Source organism: Cebus imitator, unplaced genomic scaffold, assembly GCF_001604975.1.
Source record: "Cebus imitator isolate Cc_AM_T3 unplaced genomic scaffold, Cebus_imitator-1.0 Scaffold567, whole genome shotgun sequence".
Lineage (NCBI taxonomy): Eukaryota > Metazoa > Chordata > Mammalia > Primates > Cebidae > Cebus > Cebus imitator.
In genome coordinates, this window is record NW_016107882.1 from 652,349 (window position 1) to 667,135 (window position 14,787).

Below are 14,787 nucleotides of genomic sequence, written 5' to 3' on the forward strand. Positions count from 1 at the left end.
CACACACCTCCCCTGCACACACCTGCCCTGCACACACCTGCCCTGCACATGCCTCTCCTACATACACCTGCCCTGCACACACCTGCCCTGCACACGCCTCCCCTACATGCACCTGCCCTGCACACATCTGCCCATCTCATACCTCCCCTGCATATGCCTGCCCCGCATACGCCTGCCCTGAATACACCTGCCTGCCTCACACCTGCCCCGCACACGCCTGCCCTGCACACGCCTCCCCTGCACACGCCTGCCTGCCTCACGCCTGCCCTGCACACACCTGCCCGGCACACACCTCCCCTGCACACATCTGCCCTGTACACACCTGCCCTGCACACACCTGCCCCTGTACCCCGTGCCTGCCTCACGCCTGCCCTGCACACGCCTGCCCTGCACACACCTACCCTGCACACACCTCCCCTGCACACACCTCCCCTGCACACACCTGCCCTGTACACACCTGCCCTGCACACACCTGCCCTGCACACACCTGCCCTGTACCCCCGCCTGCCTCATGCCTGCCCTGCACACGCCTCCCCTGCACACGCCTGCCCTGCACACACCTCCCCTGCACACACCTCCCCTGCACACACCTCCCCTGCACACACCTGCCCTGCACACACCTGCCTGGCTTGCCCCAGGCATGGATCTCGCCTGCCCAGTGCAGCCTCCAGCAGGTGCATCCAGGCCACGGCCTCAGCAGGGAACTTTTGCTGTGCAGTAGCCTGGATGCTGCCTACAAGCTGGGAGGGCTGCCCACCTGGCCCTGCCCCCAACCGGGAAGCCCCTGTGGCCCAGGATGGTGGGCGGGCCTCAGGACAGCCTTCCCTGTGGAGGACCCATGAGAGGGGAGGGAGGGCAGAAACGGCAGAGGGGCGTGTTCTCAAGTATTTGGGGACAGCTAGGCAGGATGGAGAGCGCGCTGTGTACTACACGCTTCACTGAAGTTTCAAACTAAAAACCAAGTGTGTGTTGTGAATCCATGAGTGTGAGGTGGGGAAGAGAGACAGAGAGACAGAATAGGAGGGGAAGAGAGAGACAGAGATGGGGAGGGAGAGAACAGGAGGGGAAGAGAGAGACAGAGACAGAGATAGGCGAAGAGAGAGAGAGGCAGAGAGAGGAAGAGAGAGGGAGGAGGGAGGCCTTGGAGGCTCAGGGAGAGGCAGGGGCCACTGTCCTGGGCCTGGAGGCTTTGGAGGTTCAGGGGGAGGCTGGGCGAGGGTGTGGGCGCTGCTCCAGGCCTGCAGGCTTCCGCAGGGCAGGTGCCTCTGAACTCAGACCCCCTCTGGAGTGGACCCTGCCCTCCCCTCCTCCGTCATTCACCTCCTTCCCGGATTCCGAGGTCTTGGTGACCCATGTCCTCTTGGTAAATGAGTGACTGTGGCCGGGGGGTCAGTGCTGGGGACCTCCTCACTAGGTGTGGGGGAGCAGACACAGAAGGCCGGGACAGCAGTGGCTGGTGCCCCCTCCTGGACCCTCACCAAATGCCGCCATGGGCAGGGCTCGAGGGGTCACTGTGCTGTCCCCTACGTCTGGACCCTCTTGTGCCCTGGGTTGCCAGGACTCGGGCGGCCTCTGCTGGCCTGTCTGGTTCCTGGTGACTAGGAGTGGCCTGGAGTTTCCAAAGGCCTCCAGGAGGAGATGACCTGGGACCTTTGTCGCCCCAGAAACAGGCAGGGAAGGTGGAGCAGGGGCACCAAGGCTGGCGAGGAGAACCCTGGGTCTGGGTGCAGCGGCTCCCGGCACTCACCTACGCCCTTCAGGGCCGGGTGGATGGAGCTCCACACACCCACGCTGCCCTGCCGCAGCCGCTGCCCGATGGCGAACTCCAGGTGCAGCAGGGGGATGCCCTCCAGGACCAGCAGGATGAGGAACGGGATCATGAAGGCGCCTGCAACAGGAGGAGTCCGCCACAGCTGAGGGCCTGCCACGGGGAGCAGCCACGGGGGCAGAAAGGCTGCCCTTGGAGGCTGCCACACCTGTGAGCAGGCCACAGGACCATGGAGGGGCTGAAAGGCTGCCCTTGGAGGCCACCACACCTGCAGGCCAGCCACAGGGCCACAGGGGGGCAGAAGTCTGCCCTTGGAGGCTGCCACACCTGTGAGCAGGCCACAGGACCAACGGGGGGGCTGAAAGGCTGCCCTCGGGAGCAGACATTCACAACAAACCTTGCAGCCCCTGTGGCAGGCCCACCAGCCGGGAACACAGCTGAGAAGGAGCATCCAGTCTGTGAGATCAGGGCCAGAGCTGACTGCATGTTCTAGAAGCCCTACTGGGCAGCTGGGTGTTCCTGACCGTCACACAGACTGCAGTCACCCATGGGACCTCGGGAAGCTGTGACCATTGAGGGAGGTGTGGTCCGTGCCCCACACAGAGACCAACATACGGCCACAGCTGCTGCGCACGGAGCTAACGCGGAACCGACCTCCCCACCCAGCCCCCGGCAGTGCGGGGGCCCCACGGACAGGCACCTTCGGAGCTGCTCTTGCCCATCCAGCCAGGCAGTGCCCACCCCTGCCGCACCCATGCCGGCGGCACCAGCTGTGTCTTTTCTCGGCTTAATGAAGGTTCTGGGAGATTCTGCGTGGCTGTGAGAGGGGCTCCCGGCAGTCATGTGCGGCCTCAGTGGGGAGTCAGCTCCTCACGGGGCAGTTGGTTCATAAGACAGAGTCGTGAAGGTGGGTGGTGTCAGCTACATGACCTGCGAATGTCTTTAACGCCGCTGAACTGCACGTGTAAAAATGATTAAATGGCAAGCTTTGCATTACAGGTATTCTGTAACAATAAAAAATGGCAACAAAATAAATGTTGAGACATTTCTGCTCGTGCTGTGACCACGGTCTTGTCTTGTGGGGAATCCACCCGCCTCTGCGCTGCTCGCCTCTTTGCCCTGCAGGGACGCCTCCTACCGTCGTTCTGGGACTAATTCTCTACCTTGGAAGAGTTTAAAATCACCTTTGCAATAGGATGCCATTTAATCTTTGAGGAACTCAGTCGTTCTGTCTGGGTTAGAACTGCAGCAGGAAGCGGGGTGTCCAGGCGCCGAGAGCCAGGAGCCAGGAGATTCGCTCGTGGTCTAAGCCAAGGGCCACTTTTAGGATTTCAACTGACGGGAAAGTTGTTTGTTTGAAAGTTGTTTTGAACTAGATAAGAGATGGGGACGCACTGACCCTGAGGGGAAGGCGTGGCTCCTGGGATCGCCAGGCGCGGGGGCTCAGGCTCAGCCTGGGGCGCAGAGAAGGGAGTTGGGAAAAACAGCAGACGCTTAGAAGGGTCTCACACTCACATTTCCTCACGTCTTTACATTCTGTCTCTTTAGAAAAACCGAAGCTGAAACGCATGGGTCAGCTCCCTCTCAGAGCAGCTGGAGAAGGGCCTAGCCACGGCCACGCATTCACTTCGGCCAGCCACGCGGGGCCGCTCTGACCGCTCCCTCTGCGGTGGACGCACGGCCGCCCAGCTCAGCCCCAAGGCCCCACGGCACACACGGGCTGAGCTGCAGCCACCCAGGTGTCCCTGGTGGTGCCCAAGGGGCTGGGCAGAGGGAGAGGAGGGACACGGCCTGGGCAAGGCCCCCATCCAGCCAGGGCGGTGTGGACACCGGGGGTCCTTCGCTCAAAGGTGGAGAAGGACGAGGGTCAGGAACGGCAGAGAGGAGTCAGGCTGTGGGGCGTGACTTCAGAGGCTGGCCTGACGCCGCGGAGTGCGTTCCAACCTGAGCCTGGGCACCCGGCCACGGGGACATGGAGGGGCGGGGCAGGCGGGTTCTGTGGGATCTACTCCCTGGAGACACAGATGCCAGCACGGAACTGACCAACCGGCATCACAGGAGCCTCACGAGCATCTCCCGAGTGGACAGGGCCACAGGGCCACATGCTGGGTGGGTGGCAGAGCCAGCCCTCCTGAGGGGGATGCCACCTCATCGCGCCGACTGCCCCCATGTGGGATGAAGACCGTGCTCCCCAGCCCCCTGTGGACTCAGGCTGGGCGCCTGGGCTCCCCTGCCCTCAGGGGTCCCCGCTTGGGGAAGCGAAGGCGCCGCCGCAGGGAAGCAGCTCCCGCCGCACCTGGCTCAGGCTGGATGGAAGGGCCGTGCTGTAGCTGGGGTGAGCACAGCGAAGCCAGCAGCTGAAGGACGGAGCTCAGCAGCTGCAGCCACGTGAGAACCCAGAACACGGCTGTGGCTGGAGGGCCTGGGGGTGTGCGTGTCCCCAGTCCCCGTGAGCCACCCTGACCTGGGTCCCTTCTCCTGGGGCCACCTTCCCCTCCAGAAGTGACTGACCCTGTGAAGGAGGGCTGTGGCCACGCTCTCATGGCTCTGGGATCCCAGCAACAGCCCCTCCTCACCACGCATGTCCCTGGGGCCTCTCAGAAGGGACATGAGACCTGCCCGCCTACAGCCTCCGCTCCTGGCAAAGCCAAGTCACCATCATCCTCCTGCCCCCAGGCTGGCCACCCTCGCCCCCATTCCCCCCACACACGCTTCATTTCACCTTCTCCCACCAAACCTCAAAACCTGAGCTCCCTGAATTCCCTCCTCACTGTCTCCCTTCCCCCATCCGGCCACTGTCTTCCCGGCCAGCAGGGCCTCGTCAGACCCCAAACTAGCATCCTCAGGGGATGGCACTGGTGAGTGTGAGACCCAGAGACACGGAGAGACAGAGACAGAGAGGGAACCAGGCAGAGAGACAGAGACAAACATACAGAGACAGGGACGGAGACAGAGACACAGAAGAGACACAGAGAGAGAGAGACAGAGAGAGATACACAGAGACAGAAAGAGAGAGAGACAGAGAGAGAAGGGAGACGTAGAGACAGGGTGATGGGGGGGAGAGAAGGGGGGGAGAGAAGGAGGGAGGGAGGGGTGGAGGCGGGAGGGAGGAGCTGGTGCTGGCGGCCGACTTCCTGCTTGGCCCCTGCGGCCTTTCTGGCCCTCCGTCTCCCAGTTTAACAGCGAGCCTCTTCTCTCTCCTCCTCCTCCCCTGTGCACACAGTGCGTGCCCGGGGGGTGGAACAGGGCCCTCTGGAGTCCCAAGCCTCCATCCCCACACAGGCCCTTCTCTCTGAGCTGGGGCTGCAGGGGCAGGTTCCTTCAGAAGGAGGGGCTGCAGGAGGGGAATTCCAGGAGAGCCAGGCACGGAGGGTGGGCTGGTGGGATGCTGGGTTCATCATGAGATGAAAGGCAGAGGGCAATGGTGGCTGGGTGCAAGTGACTCCCACCAGCGGGTCCCCGAGGCTGGGTGCAGGAGACGCCCACCAGCGGGTCCCCGAGGCTGGGTGCGGGAGACGCCCACCAGCAGGTCCCTGAGGGAGGGGGTGGGGGTTGCAGGCTCACCTGCAGGGATTCCCAAGACCCCAGCAGGGCCTGCTCATTGGGTTGAAATAAGAAAAGATTCACTCCTCCAATTTTTTTTTTCCAGGAGCTTGAATTGAAACTCTTCCAGACAAAACTCCCAGGAGGAAGCAAGTGCACAGTCCCAGACGTCCTCCAGCCCCTCCCTTCCCTCCACTGTGCCCTAACCCTAAATGCTTGGGTCTTCCTATCACTCCACCTCCATTGGGAAAACTCCTATTCATCCTTGAAAACCCCACTAGGATGCCCCCTCTTCTGGGAGCCTCAGCTGTTGCCCTTGCTCCTGGTGGCTCTCCCTTCTGAAAGTTCCTCGGGGCAGGAGACCCTCAGATCCCTGACCCCTGGGGCTCAGGCTCAGCACGGAGCAGTGATCAGAGAGGACTGGGGGGGCACACACCCACTCCACCCCACTCGAAACCCCGAGGCAGAAGCCTGTCCTGCCCCAAGAAACTCAGGGAAAGCCAAGCATTCTGGACACTTTAAGCCACCAGAATATGAATATTTGTCTTTGAAACCCAGCAACTTCTTCCTCATGTGGGATGAGGTGCAGAGGAAGGAGAGGAGAGAAGGGCTGTCGCTCCCCTGGGGACACTGGGTGGCCCCCGCTCGACGGGGCAGTGCAGGCCCCTGGACGTGGTTGCAAAGGTCCCTGGAAACCAGGCATCTCTGTGCTGTGCTGCAGGTGCTGGCATCGCTCAGGCGGAAGCAGGTAACAGAGAGGTAGCGTGGGCGTGTGGGCAGACGGAGAGTGTGAAGTGGGGGCATGGGCAGACAGCTGGGGTGCGGGGGTGGGCACAGGGAGAGTGTGAGGTGGGGGGTGGGCAGAGGGAGAGCATGGGGAGGGGGCGTGGGCTGATGGAGAGCTGGGGTGGGAGGTGGGCAGATGGACAGTTAGGGTGGGGGGTGGGCAGAGGGAGAGCGTGGGGTGGGGGTGGGCAGATGGACAGTTGGGGTGGGGGGTAGGCAGAGGGAGAGCGTGGGGTGGGGACGTGGGAAGACAGCACCCAGAGGGAAAGAGACACTGGGCACAGACGCGCAGTTCCATCTGTCTTTCCTTGAAAAACTGGGGAACGAGGAGAGGAGGGAGGGGAGGGGGAGCTGCAGCCCCCACGCAGGGAATAGGCCCCCCTCTTCTCTCTCCAGCAGGTGCTGCTTGTGGCACCGAGTGACTGAACACTGCCTGGGCTTTTGCTGAGGAATGGCACAGGTGGACTAAGGGAAAGCTGGCCCCGGGCCAGGCGCTGAGCAGCCGGGACCGCTGTGCTGGGGCCATGTGGGCCTTGAAGGGCAGCTGCTCGTAGTGGGGGACACGGGGGGTGTGGGAGGAGGGAGGGGCGTGGGGGGCGTGGGGGAGTCGGGGGAGCCCCGGCTGACCACGTCTCACGGCTGTTCCTGCACCCCCCCCCACACCGCCCTCGCGTGGGCTCTGCCCTCAGACCCATTTCCCAGGTGAGAACACCCAGGCACCGTGTGCCCTCGGGGTGGCTAGGGTGAGTGGGGCGGCTGGGTTTGGAAAGGGTCCCTTGAGCCTGCCCACCTGGCACAGGTTCTCCAAGGAGGGCAAAATGTGTTCAGACCTGGGAGGCTGAGGCCTGTGTGAGGCTTTCACCGGAAGGACAATCCCAAAGCCTCAGGAAGCCTCCGGGAGGAGCCAGGTGGAGCTGCCTCCTGCCTCCCCTCGCTGTGGTCTCCATGAAGGTAAAACGAGGAAACCTGGCGGCACTGACGCGGGCGTGCGTGCAGAAGCCCTCACCGAGACGCGTGGAGAGACGGCGCGCTGAGTGGACACTGCCTGCTCCACTGTCCTGGCGTCCACGAGCCCCCGGGAGCCGGAGGAGGGGACCCTGTGTCCCCAAGTCCTTTCAGCTGCCTCTGAAGGCTCCTTATGGCAGAGCTGCAGCCCAGATTAGATTCACCAGGACACGAGCACCCCAGTGGGAAACCCCGAGGGGAAGGTGCCAGCTGGGGCAGAGGCTGGCAAAGCGCCCACCTGCCCAAGGCAATGCTCAAGTCCCTGCCCATGCTGGAGGTGAAACTGATTCGGGAAAGCCCATCTCTGCTTTGCTTGAAAAATCTTCACATCACAAAGCCGGCATGAGAGACGCAGCTCTCCCCCAGTGAGAAAGAACAGGTCCACCGAGGGAGGGCTCCTCTGAACAGAGACTGAGACCCTCATGGCCCCCATGAACCGCCCCAGGGCAGAGGGTGCCCAGCCTTCTCGGACCTTCCATTGACAAAGCAGCGGGTTTATGAGGGCATCAGCTTGACCCAGTCCCAGTGTGGGGTCCTAGGAGAAGCCCCTCCCAGGCCGGGGAGCAGAGGCCTAGAGCCACTCCTCAGATGCTCAGGGCCACTGGGCAGACACAAGTGTCACCTCCATGCCAGCAGCAGCTGTGCCCACCTGGGTTCCAGGAGCTGGAGGAGCAAGGAGCGCCCAGGCTTGCGTGTCTCATGGGCACAGTGGCTCCCCAGCCTCCAGGCCTAAGGGCACCCACCCAAGAGCCAGGCCTGAGTCCCCAGGCTCCAGCCACTCACCCTGTTCCTCTGAAGGTCCCCTGCCCCCAACCTGGCTCCTTCCTCTGCCCGTGCCCTGGCAGGTGCCCATCTGTGGGGCTAGGACAAGAGGTGGTGCCCAGGAGGGCTCAGCCCCAAGTCTTCCAAGGAGGGGCTGTACTGGGCAAAGCGCCCTTCCTCCGGCCTCACCCTCAGGCCAGAGGGTCCCCAGAACGGCAGGACTGCCAGTCTGCAGGACAGGGCTCTCCCCGGAGCCCCACACAAAGCCCTTGGGCCATGCCAGCCGGGCCAGCTCCTCGCCAGCAACCTAGGAACCCGGCTCAAGGGCAGGTGGGGGCCTCAGCTCCCCCCACACCCTGTGGCTTCTCCTCTCCCCTCTGTTCATGGGGAGCCCCCGGGCCTCTGTGTGTGTGTGTGTGTGTGTGTGTGTGTGTGTGTGTGTGTGTGTGTCCAGGGCCCGGCCTGCAGCCCCACCCGGCCGCCTACCTCCTCCGTGGCTCTGGCACAGGTAGGGGAAGCGCCACACGTTGCCCAGGCCCACGCAGAAGCCCACGCAGGTGAGCATGTACTGAGCCTTGTTGTCCCACTTGGGCCGGGAGCTGGACTCCTCCTGTTCGATGGTCTCCAGCTGGGCCAGGGACGGGATCCGGGCGTCCAGGCTGGGGTTGGGCAGCACGAGCCTCACCATGGTGGTCGCTGGACGGCCCCGCACGGCAGGCAGGGCAAAAGCCAGAGGGCGAGTGGCCGTGGGCCGGGAGCTGGGCACTTTATAGAGAACCTTTGGCACCTCACCCCAGCACCTGGGCAGAACGGAGCCGTCAGCAGATCTGCAGGGCGCGTCCTCACAGACTGTTAATGCCTTATCTGCAGAGAGCCCGGCCCTGGGGCCGGCAGAGCCACCCACTGCCGCCCGAAACCCGGAGGCTGCTCCGTGGGCGCTGGCCACCCCTCCCCCTGCGCAGATGCACGCAGGTGAGCCAGCACCCCTGGAGAGGAGGAATCCAGGCAAACACACTTATCTCTTGATAACTGCGCTGGGTCGCAGCAGAAGGCTGGCCCTGGCCACAGTCGAGGTGCCTCCGGCCGCCGCACACCCCCACCTGCGGGAAGCCGGGGTGGGCCTCTCACAGATCCCCCAAGCCCAGGCATCACGGCCCCCACCCCAGCCCCGGGAGCTCAGCTGGAGCAGGGACTCTGGGGGAGCCCGGGGTGGGCTCACACCCAGCAGGCCTGGGCCCCTCCAGCCGGGCCCTGGCTCTAAACTGCTGCTAGGGCCAGCTGCCCACCAGTGTCCACGGAACCACGGCTGCTCCGGTTGTGGCCTGAACCCATCTGAGAGTGGGGCTGCCATGGCTGCGCCCTGGGGGCCACTGGGGTTTGTAATGAACTTTGTAATGAACTTCGGAGAACAGCTTGTGCTGTCCGACCTGGCCTGGACGCCCGGATCCCATCCCTGGCTGAGCTGGAGACCAGGGAGGAGTCCAGCTCCCGGCCACAGGCTCAGGACCCTGAACCACCCTCTGGGACAGCCTCATCCCATGGGCCCCGGGGTCACCAGAGTTGCAGCATCCGTATCATGGAACCTGCAGTCCGCCAGGCCCCCTTTCCCGGTGACTGCAGGGTTTCTGTCCTTCTGTGGAGTACTTTGTGGGGGGCAGTCCTATGCCAGGTATGGACAGTGAAGGGAGATGGGGTCCCTGCCCCCAGCAGAGAGGCCATGCAGGGAAGCCACGAGGCTGACCATGGGGTCCAGGAGAGGCCAGAGGAACGTCGAGGGGCGTTCAGGACAGGGTCCCACCCGGCGGCTGTATCTCAGCCAAGACCAAAGCCAGAGCGGGGCTCTCTCCTGGTTTTCCACACGGGGGGTTGGGGGTCCCCTCCTCGCTCAGGCTCTGCCCATTTGGGTCCCCACTTGGGCCTCCCTCAAGTCTCTCCCATCCAGGAGACCCCAAGCTCTGGGATACCCCAACCTGCCTTCCTGGGGCCAGGGACAGTGCCACACCCCCACCCTCCCCAGGCCTCCTCCCGCCGCCTTTCAGCCTCTGGGGTCAGCTCCCTGGGTGCCCTCGACAGCCCCCTGCCCCCACTGCCCGCATCGCGCCAGGGTCTTCCCAAACCCACAGGAACTTTCTCTAGTCTCCTGGTTCCTTTATCTCCGTCTACACCGCTGGGCGATCTGGGCCCAGAGCCGGCTCCGCCCCCGCCCCCACCCCCGACTCACTCTGACAATTGCTGAGTAATGGAGGTGAAGGCACTGGGGGCACCGCTCAGAGATGAGCAAGTTTAGGCACATGACCTTTGCCCCTAGGACGCAGGAACCCAGAAAGGGAGGTCGGAAGGAGGAGATCACTTCACATTCAGGACGCCTGGCTTCCGAGCACAGCGCTGGCTGGAGGGAAGGGTGGGGGCCTGGGAAGAGGCTGCTACAGAGACAGAAGGGCAAAGACAGAGAAAGAGAGGGAGAGACAGAGAGGGAGAGACAGAGAGAGACAGCAAGACAGAGACAGTGAGACAGAGAGAGACAGAGAGGGAGAGACAGAGAGAGACAGCAAGACAGAGACAGAGGGAGAGACAGAGGGAGAGACAGAGACAGAGAGGGAGAGACAGAGAGAGAGAAAGAGAAAAAGAGAGAGAAAGGGGCAGAAAAAGAGAAATAGAGAGAGAAAGACAGACAGGGAGAGACAGAGACAGAAAAAGAGACAAGAGAGAGGGAGAAAGAGACAGAGAGAGACAGAGACAGAGAAAAAAGAGAGATGGAGAAACAGAGACAGAGAGAGACAGGGAGAGACAGAGAGAAAGACAGCGCCAGAGCAAGACAGGCAGTGAGACAGAGAGACACAGAGACAGACAGAGAGACAGAGAGACACAGACAGACAGAGAGACAGAGAGACACAGAGACAGAGACAGAGACAGAGAGGAAGCAACAGAGACAGACTGAGTGAAACAGAGACAGACAGAGAGACAGAGAGAGTCAGTGGCTGGCCCAGGCCCGGAGCAGGGACCTGGGGATGGTGGAGGGGACAGGGCAGTGTGCAGATGGGGAGGGTGGATCCAACTCCTGGACCCCAAGGACCCGCAAGGGAGAATGAGCATGGGGTGGCTGAGGGAGGGTGTTCTGAACCAGCTTGTGGGGGACCCCACACCACAGAGGACTGGGGCATGACCCCAGTGTGTATGGAGGGCCCCTGCCCCCTGCAAGCCCCACTGGACACACCTGAGTTTCACCAGAGGCCTCGGGGCCCACCTTCAAGGGTGTGTGGGGCCAGCGGCCCTAGGGCTTCCTCCTCCCCTCAGCGCCTCTAGAAGCTTCTGCAGAGGCAACGAGGTTGCTGTGTAGCAACCAGAACCAACTTGGACCCACATTTGATGGGCCACTGGCCCCACAGATCTGAATGCCCGCGGGCTTAGCATTTGTGTATGTAAAACAAAGCACAGTACCCAACTCCCGCAGTACCCAACCAACACAGTACCCAAGCCCCACAGCACCCAACTCCCGCAGTACCCAACCAACACAATACCCAAGCCCCACAGCATCCAACTCCGACAGCATCCAACTCCCACAGCACCCAACTCACACAGCACCCAACTCACACAGTACACATTCCCACAGTACCCAGCTCCCACAGCACCCAACTCCCACAGTACACATTCCCACAGTACCCAGCTCCCACAGCACCCAACTTCCACAGTACACATTCCCACAGCACCCAACCCCCACAGCACCCAGCTCCCACAGTACCCAACTCCCACAGTACCCAACTGCCACAGTACTCAACCCCCACAGTACCCGATTCTCACAGTACCCAACTGCCTTGTACCTCAGTATGTACTCCACGCTCGTTCCCTGAGAAAATATCTAGAAATCGCCGTGACCGATGGAAGACCAGGGCCTGACGCCTGCAGAAGCTCCCTCAACAGGGCCTTGAGGGGCCGCTTTGGTTCTGACCCTGCGCCAGAGTTTCCTTCCTGCAGAAGAGAGCGTCTCATCTGTCCCAGCCTCTGAGGAACGGCGAGCCCTTGGGAGGGGCTCAGCCCACCGCAGCCCTGGCTGGCCCTGCCCACTGCCAGGTGAGAGGAGGGACGGGGTGAGCCATGGACCTCGCTTCCTGCTGCAGAGCCTCAGGCCCTGGCTGGCTCTGCGATGCTGCTGTGGTCTCAGAGGCAGTCGACTACGTCCCCAGAAAATGAGAGGTGACCACGTGTGATAGCTGTCGATGGCATCTCAGAGGTGGGAGGTGACCGTCTGTCATGGCCGTCCCTTGTGTCCCAGGAGGTGGGAGGTGACCGTCTGTGATGGCCGTCCATTTCATCCCAGGAGGTGGGAGGTGACCGTCTGTCATGACCGTCCCTTGCATCCCAGGAGGTGGGAGGTGACCGTGTGTGATCTTCATTCCTCAGAGGCAGGGACAGAGATGTCCTCTTCCAGGCTCCAAGGCGGGGCAGGGCCAGGGAAGCAGCTCTCGGGGCCTCTGCACTCCCCAGGTGGTGACCAAGTCCCTGTCGCTCAGACCCTTCGGTATTCATTAGAGCAAAGGCCATCATCCCGAGGTCCAGCAGGGTCCTACCTGCCCTGTGCATGGCCTGTGACCCTGCGGGGTCCTCGCACCGGCCTGGCCTGCACCTGCCGCCGGCTGGAGCTGCCTCCCAGGGTGTTGCCTTGGTCAGCACAGGCCAAGCATGGGCCACACAGTGGAGCTGTGCCTGGTGCCCCTCCCTGGCCCACTCTGTGCCCACTTCATGCCTCTCCCACCTTTCCTTTGCATGGCAGGGGCTCCTCCCACGGGCTGTACAGTTTGTTTGGCTGTTGGGCTAAGGGGTCATGTCCTCTCTTCCCCATTAGGACGTGCAAGGGACCAGGTGGGAATCTCTGTTCCCTCTGTTTACCGGTGAGCCCCAAGCCTCCAGAACCTGCCTGATGCCTCGTGAGCCCTCGTCAATATCTGTGGGTGTCAAACCAGAAACGATGCCCTGCAGCTTGGAGGCCCCAGGGCCGTCCCTGGGCAGGCTGTCCCCACTGCCTCTGCCCCCCCTTCCTGGCTCCAGGGGCCACAGGAGACCCCACCACCTTGCTGACGGGGGTCAGAGGCTGAGGCTCCCTTCTGAAATCCAGGCAGCTCAGGGGCAGGTGAGCTGTCTCCAGGCTTTTGCCTGTTCCGGGTTGCATTTGAGACTCACCAGAAATGCCAAGGTGGCAGAATGGTGCCCTCCCTCGAGGCCGGAGAGGCCACGTGGGGCTGGTGGTGAAAAGTCACATTTGTCCATGATGAGCACCAGGAGGGGTCGCTGTTGTGAGGTGGGTCCGCAGTGGGAAACTGTGTATTCACATTTACGAAGCAACTTACTGCAAAAGCACCTTATTACAAACTCAGTAGAGGACACTGGAGCACTTCCAACCCCTCCCGGAGAAAAACACGGTCACTGGTTTTCTCCCTGTCCAGTGGTTTATAAATATTTGTGTGTGATACACTCACTCACGACACGAGATTCGCCTCTCTGTCCATGATTTTTACTAAACATGGTGTCTCGTCTGCACTCCATGTCCATCACAGCACTAGTCACAACAGCAAAGACACGGAATCAGCGTAAATGCCCATCAGCAATAGGCTGGATAAAGAAAATGGGGTACATGCACCCCGTGGAATACTATGCAGCCAGAAAAAAGAACCAGATCGTGTCCTTTGCAGGAACATGGGTGGAGCTGGAGGCCAGTATCTTTAGCAGACTAACACAGGAACAGAAAACCAAATACTGCATGTTCTTACTTATGAGTGGGAGCTAAGCGCTGAGAACACAGGGACACAGGGAACAGCAGACACGGGGCCTGTCGGAGGGTGGAGGGTGGGAGGAGGGAGAGGGTCAGGAAAAATCACTAATGAGTACTGGGCTTAATACCTGGGTGAGGAAATAACATATGCAACTATCCCCATGGTACATGTTTACCTATGCAACAGACCTGCACAGCCTGCACCTGTGCCCCCAACTAAAAGTAAAAGCCAAAAAATTAAAACACAAACACTATCTCACGAGAAGTTTCCGTTTCCTAAATGTTTACACTGTTAGGTTTAAATTTTTGTTTAATTTTTCTTTCAAATGCCATCTGGAGTGTGACATCGAATGTCCTCCGTGCACTGGCTGCGGAAATCCCCAGTGTGCCTCGGTTTCCCTTTTGCCTGGAGAGTGTTGCTGGGATGGGCGTGCTGCACCTGCATGTTTCTCCGGGTGGATGAACTTCCGGAGCAGGAAACACGAGTTCCAGAACCCCAGCAGCCCCCAGCCCCCTCCCACTTCCAGGAAGAACCACTGTGTCCAGCTGGACCGACAGGCGGCTCGCTGCTCTGCCCAGAGCTGTGCGGGCCTCGCACCCTCCCTCGCTGTGCCCCCCAGGCCCACGGCCACAGCTCCCTCACGGCTCCACGGTGGACGGCACGTGTCCCGTTTGCGCCCCGAGGACGAAAGCTGCCATGGACGTCTCACGCCCAGAGGTCCTTGAGATACGCGCCCACGAGGGCAGGTGCTGCCTGCTGAGGTGAGTGTGTGTCCAGCCGGTCACCCGGCCCTGCACTCCCACCCATGCCCAGTGTCCGGCCTTTTCGCCTTTAGCCAGAGGATCGAAGCACTTTTAATTCTGGGTTTCCCCGGAGGCCGGGGATGCTGGACCTCATCTCCGGCTTTCGCTGGCCATTGGCTGCCCTGAGGAATGCCTGTCCACATGCACTGTGCTACCACATGCTGACTTCTTCCCAGGGATTGTCAGGGCTCTCAACATATTCCAGAAACTTCTGTTCCTCAAAAATCTACCCCCACTCCACAGCCTTTCCTTCCCCTCCACACCTCTCCCCCCACTCGCAGCCTTCCCTCCCCCTCCACCACCTCTCCCCCCACTCACAGCCTTCCCTCCCCCTCCACCACCTCTCCCCCCACTC

At 61.7% G+C, this 14,787-nt stretch overlaps 1 protein-coding gene across 1 annotated transcript in view; it reads right to left on the reverse strand.

The window, feature by feature from the left end:
• The window catches only part of SLC6A19 (solute carrier family 6 member 19), a 21,413-nt gene extending 12,733 nt beyond the window's left edge, over nt 1-8,680 (reverse strand). The window contains exons 1-2 of the mRNA XM_017515941.2: nt 8,351-8,680; nt 1,748-1,888 (exon numbers count right to left, since the gene is read on the reverse strand). Of these exons, the coding sequence (XP_017371430.1) occupies nt 1,748-1,888; nt 8,351-8,552 (343 nt within the window). The 5' untranslated portion in view covers nt 8,553-8,680. The remainder of the gene's footprint in view (nt 1-1,747; nt 1,889-8,350) is intronic.
• Between the last annotated feature and the right edge of the window lie 6,107 nt (nt 8,681-14,787).